Raw genomic sequence first — 18,108 nt, 5'->3', positions numbered from 1 at the left:
GCGAGCGTGGTGAGTTTGTACGTAAATTCTGCCAGCCAGCTCAAGGCATCAAAATAAAATTTGTATGAAAGTACTTAGCACTCTTGTGAATAAAATGCAATTTTGCTATCCGTTTTCGAATTGATATTTTCCAGTTGATGTGGTAAAAAATAATATATTTACGGCGAGGGAATACATTGAGTCCTGAGCGCAGTGATTGATTCGGGGACTTAATTCTACATGATTTTTCACTCGTTACATCACCTATGAGAAATAGTTATTTGTTTTATAAGGGGGCAAAGTTGTTGTTTAACCGCACGTGCCAATATTGATGCCAGAGAAAGCGAAAGATTCCAATATTGAACCGCGAGCGTAGCGAGTGGTTCAAAAAGTGGAATCTTGAGCGTTGCGAGGGTAATAAGGCACTTTGCCACCGAGTGAAACAAAATTTTTCACCACACCAACGCGTACAAAATACTGACTATAAAAATCAAAATAAATCAAATCCATCAATTCTTCCAGCCAGCTTAAGACATCAAGTTAAAATTTGTATGAAATTACTTTGCACTCTTGTGGATAAAATGCAATTTCGCTATCTGTTTTCGAATAGCAAAGAGAGCCTTTACCAGTTGGTGTGGTGAAAATTATTATACCTATTCCAAAATATTATATTTATCCTGAGAAAAAAAAGAAAAAGTACGTAAACAAAGTTATGTAGGTACTTAGGATTACTTTACAAGGAAATACCATAATCCTACAAAAGTTTCTAATAAACCAATCACAAATACGTCACCCGTGATAACGTATTGAAGAGTAAGATAAGATAATATGAGTTATCACTTCAGTCCGTTCGTTTACACTGGGAGGGTCAGCCATATTTGTTTTTTCTTTTTAAATATGCGTGGTAAATGACAATGGCGCGCGCAACAGCCAATTGGCTTGTGATGTTCTTTGTGTTGGTGAATACGACTATTGGATATGTGTTTAAGTGTTGTGTGGTGAGTACACAATTGTTTATGGTCTATAACTTGTTTTGCTAGCATAGATTACTATTTCACCACACCTATTTACCTAAGTTACCTAAGTTGTTCGCATGTGTTTAAAAAGTAATTTCATACAAATTGTACAGTTGTGACACAGTACCTATAATAATAAAGAGTACTGTCGCACAGTATGGCCACTCCAGTGCCGCCCACACCCTCTCGGTTACCTCACAGTTACCGCCGGTAAAAACGCGAACAGTCGACCTGTCATATTTCACTCATACAAGCGTTATATTACGCCTTCATCTACACGAGCTTAGGCTCCCCACAGACAGTCTTAAAAATTCATAATCTTAAAAAAAACTTGTATGCAATCTGACAGTTCAGATCTGTCAGTGTCTTGTCAGTGTCAGTTTGAACTGTCAGATTGCATACAAGTTTTTTTTAAGATTATGAATTTTTAAGACTGTCTGTGGGAAGCCTTAGACTGTGTCTTTCATTATATTTGATCGCCAGTGTCCGAGATGTGGTTGTGAGCTGTCAGCTTCAAAAGTGCATGGCAAATTCTTCAATGAATTCATCCATAATTTCTCCATGCAATTTTGTAACCTTCTGTACTTGATACCTTAAGTTGAATGATATAAAAAGTGTTTTAATGGTTGGCACAATTTGTTTAATTTTCATGCCTTGAAACTCTCGCAACTTTCAAGATTCAACGCGGATAAATATTGGAATTTGAAACCTCTCGCTTGCTAAGCTATTAATAATAGGTAGTACCTACTGCGGGTGACTAAAACAACTTTTTGGTCCTCATAAACAAATGACCATTGGTAATTCTACCTACTTAGTTATTTTTGTCCGTAAAGAAATTATTGCACACTCGTGGATCGAAAAAAGATTCAAAAACTTGTTTTTCCAAATTAGGTAAATTTAATGTTTTTCCTACTCAGAATCACGAGCCCTTTCGATCCTACTAGGCAGAAAAAAGCGTCCCAAATTTAATTTTTCCACTTCGTTACTATTTTTCAAACACTTTGTTCAGCGGTTACAAAGTGGAAAGTATGCAAAATAATAGAAAATTTTGAGACCATTTTTTTTGTCTCTTGTTTTTAGGGTTCCGTACCAAAAAGGTACAACAGGAACCCTTATGGTGCGACTCTGTCCGTATGTCTGTCCGTCTGTCACATTCCTAAATATCTCGAGGACTACTAATGCTATCAACTTGAAATTTGGAATAGTTGTGAACATTGTAAACCTCTACAAATAGAAAGTATAATTTTTTTAAATATATTAATTTTAATTGTAGAAAATGGCCAAAATTAAAGGGGGGCAAACTGTAAATTTCAAGTTACTAGGTCAAGTGGGGTATTGTTGGAAAGAGCTAAAATTGAACGTAAATAAGCTATTTTTTATAATTTTTTTGTTGTGGAAAAAAAAAGAATTTTGAAGGAAAATGTAAAAAAAAATACCGTTCCCCCCCCTTATCTCCGAAGTTTACCAACGAAAAATTATGAAAATTTTAGTAAACATTGGTTTTATGCTATATATTACAGGAAAAATATAATCGTGTTTGTATTTTGAATACTTTTTTTTTAATTCACAAAAAACTTTTCAGATTTTTACTTTCAATTTACCCACCCTTGCGGATGTATATCGTACTTCAAATTAATACGAGGTGTTACGTAAACCATCTTCTGTCCAATAAAGTAAAAACTGTTTAAATCGGTTAACATTATAAAGAATTATCCCTGAAAAACCAGGTCGCGCAAATTAGTTAGCAAATTGACCGGGAGATGGCGCTATACACTATAATACTCATTAGTGCCTATACTTTTGTCTTCTAGTCAAGTCATTAGAGTTATATGAAAATATGAGATTATTTTTACTAGGTAGTTTGAAAGAAAGTTTGTACGGAACCCTCGGTGGGCGAGTCCGACTCGCACTTGGCCGGTTTTTTTAATCTAGATTGAAAGGGTTCGTGATTCTGAGTAGGAAAAACATAAAATTTACCTACCTTAAAAAAAATTTTTTTTGGTGATTCTTCTCGCGAAAATGCCCGGATAAAATGCAACGTACTCATTGCTAGTGCAGCTCAGAATCCAACAGAGGAGAGGGTCCTATTCTCCGTTAAAACTGGAAGTGATGTTTAATAAACACGATCAACAAACAGCGTGTTAAACTGTTAAATAAAATAAGTAAGAGCAGACCTTAATGGGCATAAAATTGCTTAGCCCTTTTATGCTGCCTAAAGAGTAAAACCTATATTATTATAAGGCACTTTTTTATCACAGATAGCTCATTGCTTTTGGTGAGACCGCTGTCTAAGGCCCATTGACTGCATAATATCATATCACATATTGTGTATACGTGTAAATAAAGGCATCGACCGACATTGTTATCTTCAAATTGTTAATTATTTCCTTCCAATCATAATCTCAACTCTGATTAAGATGCGAATAAATGTTAACTATAATTTACGATACACACCTAAATGTTTTTCTTTTGACGATAAAATATCTGATAAGATAAGTAACACATGATCAAATTAATAATAATTCACAACGTAAAATGGTTGGAATTGTGTTGCCTTTGTAAGATCACCTCCTTTATTCATGTGGGTGTTCAAGTCGACTGTCGGATGGCGAGAGGCTGGCACCCTTTTTTTTTTTTTTTTTTTTTTTATGTTATGGCAATCGTCTTAAGACATTTTTGCCAGCTTCACGTCAATATAATAAAGGAAAAGATTACGAAGAAGAAATTCAATGATTATTGGCAGACTCAGAACTGGGCTGAAAAAATAATTGTTAGATGATAGAATTTATAAAGGGTTAGTACAATTCATAATACCTACCGACTACGGATATTAGTGTGTGAGTTACCAATTAAAACAAATACTTACTTTAAAGGGTTAAAACATCATGTTATTTGTTAGATTTTGAGTTTATTATTCTCTAAAAATATTGCTATAAATCTAAATACTCGTGGGTTAAACGACAGAAGGGAGTATACGTGTGTGGGTAACGGAATTTTTTGTTTTATCAAACCACGATATAATTGTTTATGATCTAGGCGAGGACAAGATAATAGAATGTGATTTAATGTACCCTCTTCTAGACCGCACTCACATACAGACGTGTCATGTATTCTAAGTTTTTTAAGAAATACTGCAGAACCGCAATGGCCAAGTCTCATACGGATGATTGAGGAAGTTGATGATTTTTTTAAAGTTAATTTAGAGAACCATGGCTTGTGAGGGATGTCTGGTTGTATTTTATAATAGTGGCGTGCTTTTGTTCTAGTACCCGATCTCCAACGCGATTTCCAGGAGTTATATAAATAAACTTTTGGTAAGGATAAAAGATCGTAACAATAATTTTTAAACGGGAACTTATCGCCATGCACTACTGCCTCTTTAGCTATTTGGTCCGCCCTTTCATTGCCCACTATACCAGCGTGACCTGGAATCCAAGCCAACACCACTTCCAGCTTTCTTTTGTTACAGAGTATTAATGCTTCTTTAATTAGGAAAGTGAGTGGGCTGTGTAACTTAGAGGAGAAAGGATTTGTCAATAGTGCTTCTAAGGCACTACGGGAATCAGAAAAGATAATAGAACGGCTAAGCCTTCCCAGGAGAATATATTCCAGACACTTAAGAATGCCTAGACATTCCCCAGTAAACACCGAAGACTCTGGTGGACATTTTGTCTTTTGGACGATTTCATATTGGGTGTGATAAGTTCCAACCCCAACGCAGCCCTGAGGTGATAGTTTAGAGGCATCAGAGTACAGTGTGTGCCACTCCGACCACTCTTCCCCTAGGATAGATCTGGAACGAACATTTGCCAGAGGATCATTTTTTGGGATTTTAAAATCTAGTAGTACCCGAGGGCGAAGTATAACCGTTTCATATGGGTGTTCAAATACTGGAAGTTTCAGAGAGTGGTGTACAGGATCCCGGATGTTATTGAATTTTCGGAAGCTATTGACCAGACATGGAGGGCGTTTGTTTACCCAATATTTGTTTCTACGAGCATATTCCTCTAGTAATTTAATTTTATAGTACATGGGATGGGTCGTGTATTGTAAAACTCGAAACAAATATCGGTCAGACAAATACTGTCGGCGAAGATCAAGGGGAGGGTCCAAACACTCCACCTGCATAGCATTAATTGGACTTGATCTCATAGCCCCTAGTATTACCCGGAGTGCCTTAGCTTGGACGCGATCTAGATAGCCTATACCCACCTTACTAGCTGGCTCCAATAAGTATGTCCCATAGTCTAACACACTTCTGATAATTGCATTATATAAAAGCTTCAGGGAAAACGGATGTGCTCCCCACCATACTCCGGATAAGCATCTAAGAATGTTAATATTCCGTTCACATCTTGTAGCTACATATTCGCAGTGGGGTAATCCTGTAAGTTTTGAGTCTAATATTAGTCCTAAAAACTTAATTTGGGATTTTATTGGGATTGGGTTATTTTTAACTGTTATTGAAACATCCGGAATCCTACGTTTCCTAGAGAAGATGACAATATTACTTTTTTCTGTGGACAAATCAAGACCGTGTTCTTCCAACCACACATTAAGAGACTCTAATGACGTTGAGACTGCTTCAGCCGCTCTTTCTATATTAGAGTCGCTGAAGAAAAGAAGAATGTCGTCAGCATATTGGAGGATATTCGATTGTCCAACATGTCGTTCCAAATCAGAAGTATAAATATTAAATAAAAGGGGGCTAAGCACTGACCCTTGGGGTAGGCCCTTCCAGACATTTCTAGATGGCGATATTGTATTACAATTGCCACGAAATGTAATGTGTCGATCGCACAGCATTAACATAATGAAACTGCTCAGTCTCGCCGGAACTCTCAGCTCATGAAGTTTCTTCCTGAGAGAGGGAAGCTGAACATTATCATATGCAGCTGTTATATCAAGGAATGCCGCGACCACTGATTTATTACGAGAAAAGGCCAATCGAATATCGGTTGTAAATATACCAAGGCTATCGGAGGTACTTCTTCCCTTCCTGAAACCGTACTGTGACCTGGCCAATAAATCATTCCCCTCCACAAACCACTCCAATCGATTCTTAACTAGGTGTTCCATAATCTTTAACATAACTGATGACAGAGCTATAGGACGGTATGAACGTGGGTCTGATGGATCTTTGTTGGTCTTATGAATAGGCATAACTAATTGAGGTCGCCACGATTCGGGTATGTAACCAGAAATGAAAATAGTATTAACCAGATCTAAGTAATACTGCAAAAATTGATCATTGGAATTACATAGGAAGGAATAGGGAATACCATCCAGCCCAGGAGTGGAATCACTCACAGAACTTAAGACGTTTTTTAATTCTACGATCGTAAATGGAGAATCAAGAGGTTCAGGAGAATTTAGGCAGTACCCAAAATTAGTCTCCAGTTCATTCGGAGCATATTGAGGAGCCAGCATATCCATGAAATCATCAGCCCATTCAGGGGAGGTTGGGTGGGTATAAGAAGTCAGGTTTTTAGAGCCTCTGTATTTTCGGATGTTTTTCCACACTATGCCCGATGGAGTGGTAGGGGAAATAGATGCACAAAATGATTTCCATCCTTCCTTCTTCTTAGACCGCAGAAATAACTTAGTTTCAGCTGATATTTTGTTAAGCAATTGGTAGTTATCTTGGGTGAGATTTAACCGATATTGTTTTTCAGCATTTTTCCTTTCTTTAACTTTATTGGTGCACTGCTGGTCCCACCATGGGGGGACGGAATTTTATCAGATGCTGCATTTTTAAACGGAAAAACGGTTTCCGCACATTTATTAAGAGCTTTCGTAAAAGACATGGCACAGTCCTCAATTCTATCAGGAGAAATAGGAATCAGTAATGAACCAAAATCAGCTTGATTATCTTTAAACTCCTTCCATCTGTCAGTGATTATATTAAATTTGAGAAGAGGAACCATTGGGCTTTTATTTTTAAGATCCAAAGGTGGAAAATCTATTAAAATGGGGAAATGATCACTTCCAAAAGATGAATCTAGAACTTCCCATGTCAATAGGGAAGCTAAATCGGGTGAACACAATGAAACATCTACCGCGCTTTTAACTTCGCTGGGGCGTGTGCGTCTAGTGGCAGAACCGGAGTTCAGAATGCACAGGTTGCATTCGTCAATTATTTTAAGTAGCCGAATGCCTTCAGGTTCAGTCTTACCACTGCCCCATACCTGATTATGACAGTTAAAATCCCCCAGTACTAGTAATGGGGGAGGTAGGGATTGTAAAATTAATAATACTTCATCCAAAATAAATTTCGAAGGGTCTGGTATGTAGAGAGATACAAGAGTATATTTTTTAATTTGTATAACGACAATATGTAAACCTTCAACTGGGGGGACTGAAATTACTTTAAATGTAATATTATCTTTAATTAATATAGCACAGCCGGCGTAACCATCTTGTCTATCGTCACGGATGTTGACGAATCCTGGGATTCGGAAGTTTGTCTCCGGCTTGAGCCATATTTCTGACAGTGCAAGGATCTTAGGTTTATATTTGTTAATTAAAAAAGTTAAATCGTGTTTTTTACTGAGGATGCTCCGAATGTTCCACTGTAGGATCAACTGATCCATTATTGAAAGTTGAAATAAAAGAGGAAAGTAAAGGAAGGAAAGAGGCAACGTGGGACATCAAATTGTTCGATGGGGACCATTTCGATTTCGAAATGGTAGATACGATTTGTGTGAGTAGGGCAATAATAATTTCCGAAGGTGATGAGGCATATGGATTGTTTAACGCTGATCCATTGGGCAAGGAATCTGCTTCTTCATTAATGAGGGCCATATGGGCAGCTTTATCGTAGCCTTTGCGGGTAGGAGGTGGAGAACGAGGTTTCAAGAATACAGTTTTTTTATGTGAAGTTGTGTTCGTTGCCGAAGATGTTACCACGTTTGCATATGACTTACCTAATGTAGGATGGATTTTGTTTGCTTCTGAATAGGAAATATTACTCTCTGACATAGTTTTTTTAATATTACACTGTCTAGTGTATTCGGGACAAGCCTTACTAGTCGCAGGATGGCCGGATTCACCCCTACAGTTCACACATTTTGTAATACCGCTATCTTCTTCGCATTTGTCACCCGTATGATTACCACCGCAGCGGAAACAGCGAGGGGCTGATCGGCACGTCATTTTTGTGTGTCCGTATCTACAACAATTGTGGCATTGTGTTGTGGGAAACGTGTATACCTCCACCTGGAAAGAGTTGAAACAAGCGAATATCCTTTTGGGCAAGACCTGGCCGTCAAAGGTTAACACCACCGTTTCCGATGGGAACCACTTGAACGTACCGTCCTGATAGTTGTTTTTTTTGAAATTAAGGCGCCTAGATTTGATTATTGGGCCACACCCGGCAGGGACCTTAATGAAATTTTGAATATCCTCTGGTGTCCATTCAGTTGGTATTCCTCTGACGATTCCTACTCTGGTTACATTAAATGCCGGGATAAACACTTTATACTTTTTATTTGCGACGGTGTTCGATAATAAGAAGTTATTTGCATCTTCCGCCGTGTGAAAACTGACGGACACCCTGTTTCGTCCTAAACCTTTGACGGATCCGTCAACCACGTTTGGAAATTCCCTATGATGGCTATGTAAAAATTGTCCGAAGGTCACAGGGTGCAGCGTAGCGCCTGGGGATTCACTGTTATATTGCACGTGTACGGTGAATGGACCAGGATCATTCTTTGTGTACATTTTCCTGTCCGTGACCACCAACGAAGGAGTCGGGGGTAGACTTTCAGTTTGTGATACCGGGGGAGACGTCTGTAGGGGGGTGGGCGGGGTTGTATTCGTCGGGGTTATAATTTGTGATTCTCTACTTTTTTGTCCAAGATCAAGCACCGAGTCTTGGGAATCGGACATTGGTAAAGCCGAAAACGTATTTTTAAGTCCTATTTCCCGGTCTGACTCAGACGGGGATGAGCGCGATCTAGATCGAGAGTACGAGTCATTGTTAGATTTCTTTGTTTTCTGTTTACGATTTTTCCGTCTCCCTTTCCTACTTTCCCTCATTTCCGTATCCACAGCATTACCTTTTACCGTAATAAAAGCTGCCGGCGATGGGGGAGCCGAAAGAAAATTTTCGTTCGACCCCCCCGGATCGCCGGGGCTCTCATCGCCCATGGCGGGTCCTACCCGCACAAAGTGTGAAAAAATTTACTACAAAATTACAGTAAATCTACAAACAGGACAACACAAAACACCACTTACCACCTTCACCCAACACCACAATAACACACTACCCAGATCTGAGCAGTAAATTAGGAAAATAAACTAATTTTCAGATTTTAACCGCTAATAGCACGTCAGACCGCGATTGACGCTCGGCCGGAAGTCCCTGGCACCCTTCACTGCAATGTCACAATTTCGTTTTCTTTTATTTCAACCCCTTAAGGTAGAATCACATCTGAGGTGACTTCACTCTTAATTGCCAAGTGTGTCACTGAAACTTAAGTAGTTTCATATGCTCTGCCTACCCCTTTATATATTTAATTTCTTATGGTTAAATGAAGTCGAAAAAATTAATAGGTGTAGGTAATACATGCATATACGATAAAAAATTATACATGAATAATAGGCTACTTGACCCTTTTTAAAAGTATGTCTTATATTATTAATTACTGTCTAATTAAACAAAAAAGAATAGTACCATATTTTATTACGACTTAAAAACCCGCAAAAAAAATTATTTAAAGTTTACTTTTACGTGATCAGGCAAAAACAACATCAGCCATATTAATCTATAGAATATCTATGACATGACGTCAGTATATTTAGAAAATATATTTCACATTGTCACACCCGTCAACCACTATGAATTTTAATACAATAGAGGTTGCTTCTATGGAGATCAGATTACTACCTCTAATTTCCATAGTTGATCTGAATTATGTGACGTCACTCCATTGGCCAACACCGTTTTCGGAGTCCATAATTAAAAAAAACATACACACATATTTAATTAAAAATACGCAGTCATCACGCACTTTTAATGCCCGTAATCTATAAATATTGATTTCTTAAGTCAAATACTACGGAAAACAATAACTTGATGTGCTAAATTCGATACGAGTCTAGTAGCCTATTATGTTTCTATTGGTAGGTGTTATGGATATTTATACTTGCCAAGGTAACATTGGCTTGACACGTTAAAATTCCTTATAACTTAACCATATTTTTCTCCTTTGCGAAGGCTGATGTGTATTTTTAACCGTCGCATCATATCTCTCAAGAAGGACGGTTATCAAGTCGTCTGTATGTTTTTTTTATTTTTTTTATTTTTTATGTTTGTTCCTCGATATCTCCGTCGTTACTGGACCGATTTTGAAATTTTTTTTTTGAATGTATATGCATACAGATTGGTCCCATTTTTCTCAGAACCCAGTTCTGATGATGGGATCCTGGAGAAATCGACGGAACTCCTCAAATCTGAAAGGCATACATATGGTGATTTTTGTGTTTTTAAAGGAACAGCATGCATTTAGGTACGGAACAGTGACATTTGGTGCAGTGGATCTGCTGATGATGGCCAGAACGGAACTCTTCAAATCTGAACGGCACGCTTATAGTGACTTTGGTATTTTTATAGGAACACCATGCACTTTCGTCCAGAACAGTGACATTTGATGCAGTGGAACTGCTGATGATGGCCAGAACCAAACTCCTCAAATCTGAACGGCACGCTTATAGTGACTTTGCCATTTTTATAAGAACAGCATGCGCTTACGTCCAGAACAGTGACATTTGGTGCAGTGGAACTGCTGATGATAGTCAGAACTGAACTCCTCAAATCTGAACGGCACACTCATAGTGACTTTGGTATTTTTGTAAGAAAAGAATGCGTTTAAGTTCAGTTATTTAGTTATGTTTGTTAAGCATATTGAGTTTTCAAGTCAAAGTTTGTCAAGCTTCGATTTCTTATAATATAAACGGATTCATGAGGAATTGAGGAAACTCCTCAAACCTTAACGTTATACGTATATTCATTTGTGTTGCCATCTAATAATTAAAGCATTAAAAGCAGTTTTAAAAATACTTACACATTTCTACATAATCCAACATTCGCAAGTAGCTTTCACCAGAACCCGAAAGGCGACGGTTTTTTTTCTTAAAAATTATTCATTGCTTGAAATATATTTTATTCAATAGCAATGGAATAAAATGCTAATAAATGCGCGACATAAACACGTGTCCAAGAAGACGTGTAAAAAGAGAGAACAATTTGTATGATTAACAAATACAGGGTGACAAAAAATTGGTGTACTCTCCGGTAGGTAATTTGATACTGGGTGTAAAAATATTAAAACTCAAACTCAAATTAATGCATAACATGCTGAATAAGGTAACTACTTCTAATTAAATATAAAAATAAATATTGGGGAACACCTTACACAGATCAACTTAGCCCCAAACTAAGCAAAGCTTGTAGGTATTTACTATGGGTGCTAAGCGACGATATACATACTTAAATAGATAAATACATACTTATATACATAGAAAACATCCATGACTCAGGAACAAATATCTGCGCTCATCACACAAATAAATACCCTTACCGGGATTCGAACCCAGGACCGCGGCTTAGCAGGCAGGGTCACTACCGATTGAGCCAGACCGGTTGTCATTATTTATTATACCTACTAAAAAAACTAAAAATTGGTAAAAGCTGGCGGTACAGCAAGGGAAGACCGCCAGCGTAGAAGAGGTATTAGAAGGCGTATTTGTCTGAAAAGTTGCGTCGCTTCGTGAGCGCACTTTCATACTAAGTAGCCCATGGTCGCGACAAAAAAGTCGCATCGAAAAGTCGCCCGTGGGCGCACGGTCTTAGTGGTGTCACTGTCAGTCCACTAAGATAAGATAGAAGTTGTTAACAATTTTGAGAGCCTTGTCGTTGCAAATGTTACTTTAAACGTCAAACTTCGATGCTATTTGGGTGTGGAACATTTTTAAATTTTCATATTAATGTATGTAGTTTAAATTTTGTGTTAATTTCAGTTCAGGTGCGATTTTACTAAATTATTATCGGTATAATTTTATATGTTGTATATTGTATTTTATATTATTGTACATAAGTGTAAATGTGATTCGACATGTAATATGACTTTACCAATAAATATGATTATGATTATGGGTTATACCTAGTGGTGGGAAAACTTTTTCCATTAGGGGTTAAAATTTGAAGGAATTTTAGAGGAGGGCTAGATTCACACCAAAAATGCATTCTTACTTTGGTACTGGCCATGTGAGATACTATTTTGAAGGCCCTTCAAAGTGGAGGGCTGGATAACGCCTTTTCGCGGGCCGTACATTGCCCACCGCTGGTCTAACCTCTACCAAAATTTTAGACATCAAAAATCAGTATCAATAATTGTCCCTATTATTAAGCCTTCTAAGGCGCTTTATAATTATACGGTGATATTTCCAACTTTATCTTTATTAACGGCTTAATTAGCAATACGTTTAAATAATAAATGATGCGGCTAGCCGAAATTCCAGGCTTTAAAATGTATTCTTGTTTTGACGCATGGAATTCCTAAGTTATAAACTAGTTCATACCGAGTGTTTCTTGTAACGGGATCAAATTAAACCAGACTGTACTTACTTCTCAAATATTTTTTTTTATTATAATACATTCCAAAGTTTATTATACGAATAAGGCATAATGTGGTTGTGGGTACAAAATTCGCAATTAAGTTATTTTGTCGTCTTTAAATGTAACACGCAAGTCGCGGTATTTAATTGTACGAGTATGAAAAAGACAAAACCGAAAGAGACCATAATCTAACAACATTACCCATTGATTAAAAGTTATATGACATCCATCATGTCTTGTCCAATTCAAAATTATTAGTAATCTAACCATGCATAAACCATTGAATTTTGTGTCTAAATCTCGAATGACTTTTATTAATTATTTTATTAACTCCACCCAATTTACTAGTGTTTATATAATTATATTATAATAAAAACACTTAGTGCTTAATATACACAGACATTGCTGCATGCATCAGAGCTTACGATTGCGATAAAGTTATGTCGTCCACAGAATAACATCTTTATTTTTGTTTTAATTGGCGTAGCAGTCACATAATGATGCAAGTATTTTTATGCACTTAGAAAATATATTTGTTGAATTATAAGTTATAGCAAACTAAACACCAGCCCTGAAAAGCATAAAAATCTAAGCTACAGTTCCGTTACGCACCTGCGATCCTTCACACGCCACTCAATGCGTCGTGGCTACTGACAATGACATTGAGCGCAGTACTCAATGATTAAGGACTTTTTGCACAATTCATCATTACGTTATTAATGTTATTTATTATGTTAATATTAAAATCTAACACTTAGCATACTATACCTAATTATATGAATTGTAAAGTGAAATAGATAACATACCTACAAATCATACGATGCACTGACAATGACATTGGGCGCAGTACACAACAATAGTATTTAACAATAGTAGCTCAAAACAATAGCGCTCAATAGCCCTAATCACGAATCCACCCTGTATTCTTAATATTGAAAAAAAATGTGTCCACAGCGGCTACACTAAAGAAAGAATTGATAAGTTGCCAATAATGATACAAAGTATATAAGCTGAACCGTGTTTTTCAATATTTAAAAAATGTCTCAAGAAGCCACCACCACCCAATATACACACGCCATGATGCAATGACAAAGCTCTCATTGACAAGTACCTAATGAGTGACATAAGTTAAAAAAAAAAAAAAACTAAAAACAAAAATCATAAAAAAAACTAAAACCTACTCATCCACCCTGTATGACTACTCTTCACATCTGCGGCCCTTCAAACGGCCCGATGCAATGACAATGACAAGAGGCCCAGCTTAACACTAATAAGTAAAATAAATTACTAATATAAAAAAAACTAAAAACTAGCCCTAACTCATCCACCCTGTACGACTACCCTTCACATCTGCGGCCCTTCACACGGCACGATGCAATGACAATGACATTGGGCCCAGTTCTCGCCGCTCGCGTCACGTGCGACAATGCCTCGGCGGCTTTTACCATAGTTCCACTGCAGTCTGGATTTGGGCCACATGAAGGTAAAAAATAGAGCGTGGAGTACGTCCCTCGGCGCGGAAAAAGTGAAACATTCTGTCAAGTGCTTGTTACGTTGTTGCGTTTAGTTACTTCCATCTTTTTACTGTTTTAAATATTTTATACCGAGTGCCCGGTAATTAATGGACAACCTTTTAACAACCAAGAGGGCACCTTATACTAGTCCAGAAAATCGACACCAAGGTTTAGTAAAACTCGCCTGGTTTTCGAGATTTTCACAAATTTTAAAATTTTTGGGTAGTATTAAAATTTGAAAAAGTGTGAAAATCTCGAACTTACCGGGCACCCTGTATAAACATAAATTCACGAAATAAGTTCAAGAGTTTCACTTCAAAATTGGCATATTCCTGGTACCAGTCTAGCATTTTTTTTAAATTCGGGTTGGCAATACCTAATCAGTGTTAAACGTTTAACACCGCTGTCAGTTGGAAGTCGCATTCGAAGTTTCACTTCAAAAACCAATAGGTACAAAATTACAATTTTGAAAAAAAAAACCCCGACGTAGTGGACCGATTTTCGTCAAATATGCCTTCTTAGTCCGTTTTCACATTATTCGATCCGATATCGGATGTCGGAAGGATTTCAATGGAAAAAATCCAATATGGCGCCTGTAATGTATGGGATATCGGTCCTACATCCGATATCGAATCGGATAATGTGAAAACGCACTCTTAGCGAGGACACTCCCGACTACTTCAGCTTTCAAACAAAAAAAAAACGAAATGTAAATCGGTTTATCCATTCAAAAGCTACGATACCACAGACAGACAGACACGTCAAACTTATAACACCCCGTCATTTAGCAGGGGGTTAAAAACATGAGCTTTTGAGATTGCACACGGTTAGGCTGGTGCAAGGCTGGTGTTTGTCAATACGAGTATGTCAACACTCTTTGAAGAGAACTTTTAATAAAAAAAAAATAAAAAAAATAAAATTCATTTCATTAAAGTTCCAGCAGGCTCATACATTTTAAATTTTTTCTACTCCCGTACTGTTATTCGTGAGTTACAAGGTCGTGCATAGAACTTTAAAACCCTACATAAAAGATGTCAAGACAAGTCTATCTAGTCTATACCCTGAAAACATTTAGTAGCAGTAGCACGATATAGCTGTTAAAGTTCAGTAAATACATTGCTACCAACTTAACAAACCAATTCGCAGAGTCGAGACTCCTTCGTTTTCTGCTGCGTTCATTGGCGACGCGTCGAATCGCATTCAAATGTATGAGAACTCGATTCAACTCGGTTCGATTCGTCTTAGTGGCCAGGCTTCTAAAAAACATACCATAGACAGTTTTATTTTCATGTTTGCACTCAAACTGCATATTCAAAATGGTAGGCGGTCCACTAGATAACTAAGATGACTGAAAGTAGGTATTTGTTGAATTTATAATTTTCTTTCAAAATAAGTGCTTGGTCGTAGAAAAAGTATTGTATGCAACAGTGTTTAACTGAGTCAAAAAATGCTCGTGGCGTCTTTATTAACAATTTTCGGCTTCGCCTCAAATTGTTACCCACGCCACTCACCTTTTTTGACCTCTTTTAACCACCAGTTGCATAAAATACTATTAATATATTGCCTTCGCAACTTTTACGATAGTCCGATACTTTGAACCTTTTTGAACAGATGAAGGTAAACACTGGTGTTCATTAAAGTTTTGGAGTTTTTAAAACATCACTCGGTTAGGCTTTTCTTGGTCTCGGCGGTTTCTACGATAGTTCCACTGCAGTCTGAATTTGGAACACATGAAGGTAAAAAATCGAGTTATTGGAGCGTTTGAAACTTCACCCTGTAGTTTAAACTCTTAAAACTCTTTGAAGGGTAAAATTTTTACTTTTTTAAGTACCTGCCCTAAAAACGAATAGCGTATAGCGAATATATATTTTTTAATTTTTAATTTTTCTCGTCCTTATGCGGAATAAAAACTAGAATGTTTATTGTTGCTGAAATACATTATTTCAAGTCTGGCTTGGTTGAAGTCTTGGTGGCTCAGTTGGCTCAGAGCTGGAGTATCGATATCGATCCAGTGGCCATGAGTTCAAGTCTCACCCAAGGTAGAAATTTATTCCACTTTTAAATTTATTCTAAGCCTGGTGGTATCAAATTTAGAAATCAAAGTGGATCGAAATCAGAGCGTGGAGCGTAGGTTCGTATCCTACCGGCTGCGCCATATAAAATATGTAGGTATTGAGAAGGAGGAGTACATAATACACGTAAGCTGGTTCTAAGCTACTGAATCTCTGTTCATCTACCCACACATATGAAAGTACTAGCTTTTGCCCGCGGCTTCGCTCGCGTTAAATCCAAAAAATCGGCATATTAAAAAAATACAAATAATTTCACCCCCCATTTTAGGGAAGTGGGGTATCAGAAAAGAGACAAACGGTAGCCTATGTCACTCTCCAGCCCTTCAACTATCTCCATTTAAAAAAAATACGTCAATTCGTCGCTCCGTTTTGCCGTGAAAGACGGACAAACAAACAGACACACACACTTTCCCATTTATAATATTAGTATGGATATACACATACACGGTGTAACATGAGGAAACTGAAAGATTTTAACTACGCATTTCTGAGGGCAAAATGAAGATAAGAAGGCAAATGAAAATAAAATGATACAATGTTTCGAGAAAATTACACATACACTAGACAAGCACATCACATCTGCAACTCGGCTATGATTACTGTCACAATGATCAGTGGATACAGGCTATATCAGTTCTTTAACTGCCTGCCTGTGTGATACTATACAGCACGACCACGGATGATTTTATTAATTCTGATGCGGTACAAATTCACGAAAAAAAATGTTCTTTTTTGTACTGACGTTAAAAAAAAATGTACCCTTATGATTTTGGAGTTTCGACATAGGGCCCGGGGTCGTGCTAGGTAGGTACTCCCTGGCACGACCACACTATATTTAATGAGATTTTAAATTTCTGTTGCAGTACAAATTCACGAAAAAAAATGTACTTTTTTGTACTTACCTTTTAAAAAAAAATACCCTCATGGTTTCGGAGTTTTGACATGGGGTGTGGTCGTGCTAGATAGGTGGTACTTCCTGGCACGACCACACTATATTTATGTTTAATTTGATGGTCAAATGAATACTAAACAAGTGTTTTGAAATTGTACTATGTAAATTACTTTAAAAACTTAGTGCGGTCGTGCCAGGGAGTACCTATCTAGCACGACCACAACCCATGTCGAAACTCCGAAACCATGAGGGTACTTTTTATAAAAAGGTAAGTACAGAAAAGTACATTTTTTTTCGTGAATTTGTACCACTACAGAAATTTAAAAAATCATTAAATATAGTGTGGTCGTGCCAGGAAGTACCACCGATCTAGCACGACCACACCCCATGTCAAAACTCCGAAACCATGAGGGTGTATTTTTTTTAAAAGGTAAGTACAAAAAAGTACATTTTTTTTCGTGAATTTGTACTGCAACAGAAATTTAAAATCTCATTAAATATAGTGTGGTCGTGCCAGGGAGTACCTACCTAGCACGACCACGGGCCCTATGTCGAAACTCCAAAATCATAAGGGTACATTTTTTTTAAACGTCAGTACAAAAAAGTACATTTTTTTTCGTGAATTTGTACCGCATCAGATTTAATAAAATCATCCGTGGTCGTGCTGTATAGTATCACACGCCTGCCTGCTTATTAAATAATAATAATAAAATTTAATATTTTTTTTTAGTTTTATTGGATGTAAATAATCTACTTATCGTATCTTCTTTCCTCAGGGCAACAAGGTATCGTCAGCATCAGAGACCCGGCTGATCGAGGTGGGCGCGGCTTCGGATGGCAAGAAACACAATAAAATCAAGACTTCGCGATACACTCTGCTTATGTTCATACCGCAGAACTTGACAGAACAGTTTAGAAGGGTCGTCAACTTCTACTTCCTTGTCGTCACGTTTATAGCCATCATTATAGGTGAGTGGATCCAAGAACTGGGCAAGATATGCCCCACCCTTCCGGT

General features: G+C 37.3%; 1 protein-coding gene across 1 annotated transcript in view; it reads left to right on the top strand.

Moving 5' to 3' along the window:
• The first annotated feature begins 840 nt into the window (after positions 1-840).
• Positions 841-18,108, top strand: part of LOC125242410 (phospholipid-transporting ATPase IF-like) — a 69,247-nt gene continuing 51,979 nt past the window's right edge. The window contains 2 exon segments of the mRNA XM_048151247.1: positions 841-977; positions 17,870-18,062. Of these exon segments, the coding sequence (XP_048007204.1) occupies positions 888-977; positions 17,870-18,062 (283 nt within the window). The 5' untranslated portion in view covers positions 841-887.

This window comes from Leguminivora glycinivorella, chromosome 1 (genome assembly GCF_023078275.1).
Source record: "Leguminivora glycinivorella isolate SPB_JAAS2020 chromosome 1, LegGlyc_1.1, whole genome shotgun sequence".
Classification (NCBI taxonomy): domain Eukaryota; kingdom Metazoa; phylum Arthropoda; class Insecta; order Lepidoptera; family Tortricidae; genus Leguminivora; species Leguminivora glycinivorella.
Note: the sequence above shows the minus strand (reverse complement) of the source record. Positions and strands in the feature narration are given on the sequence as shown.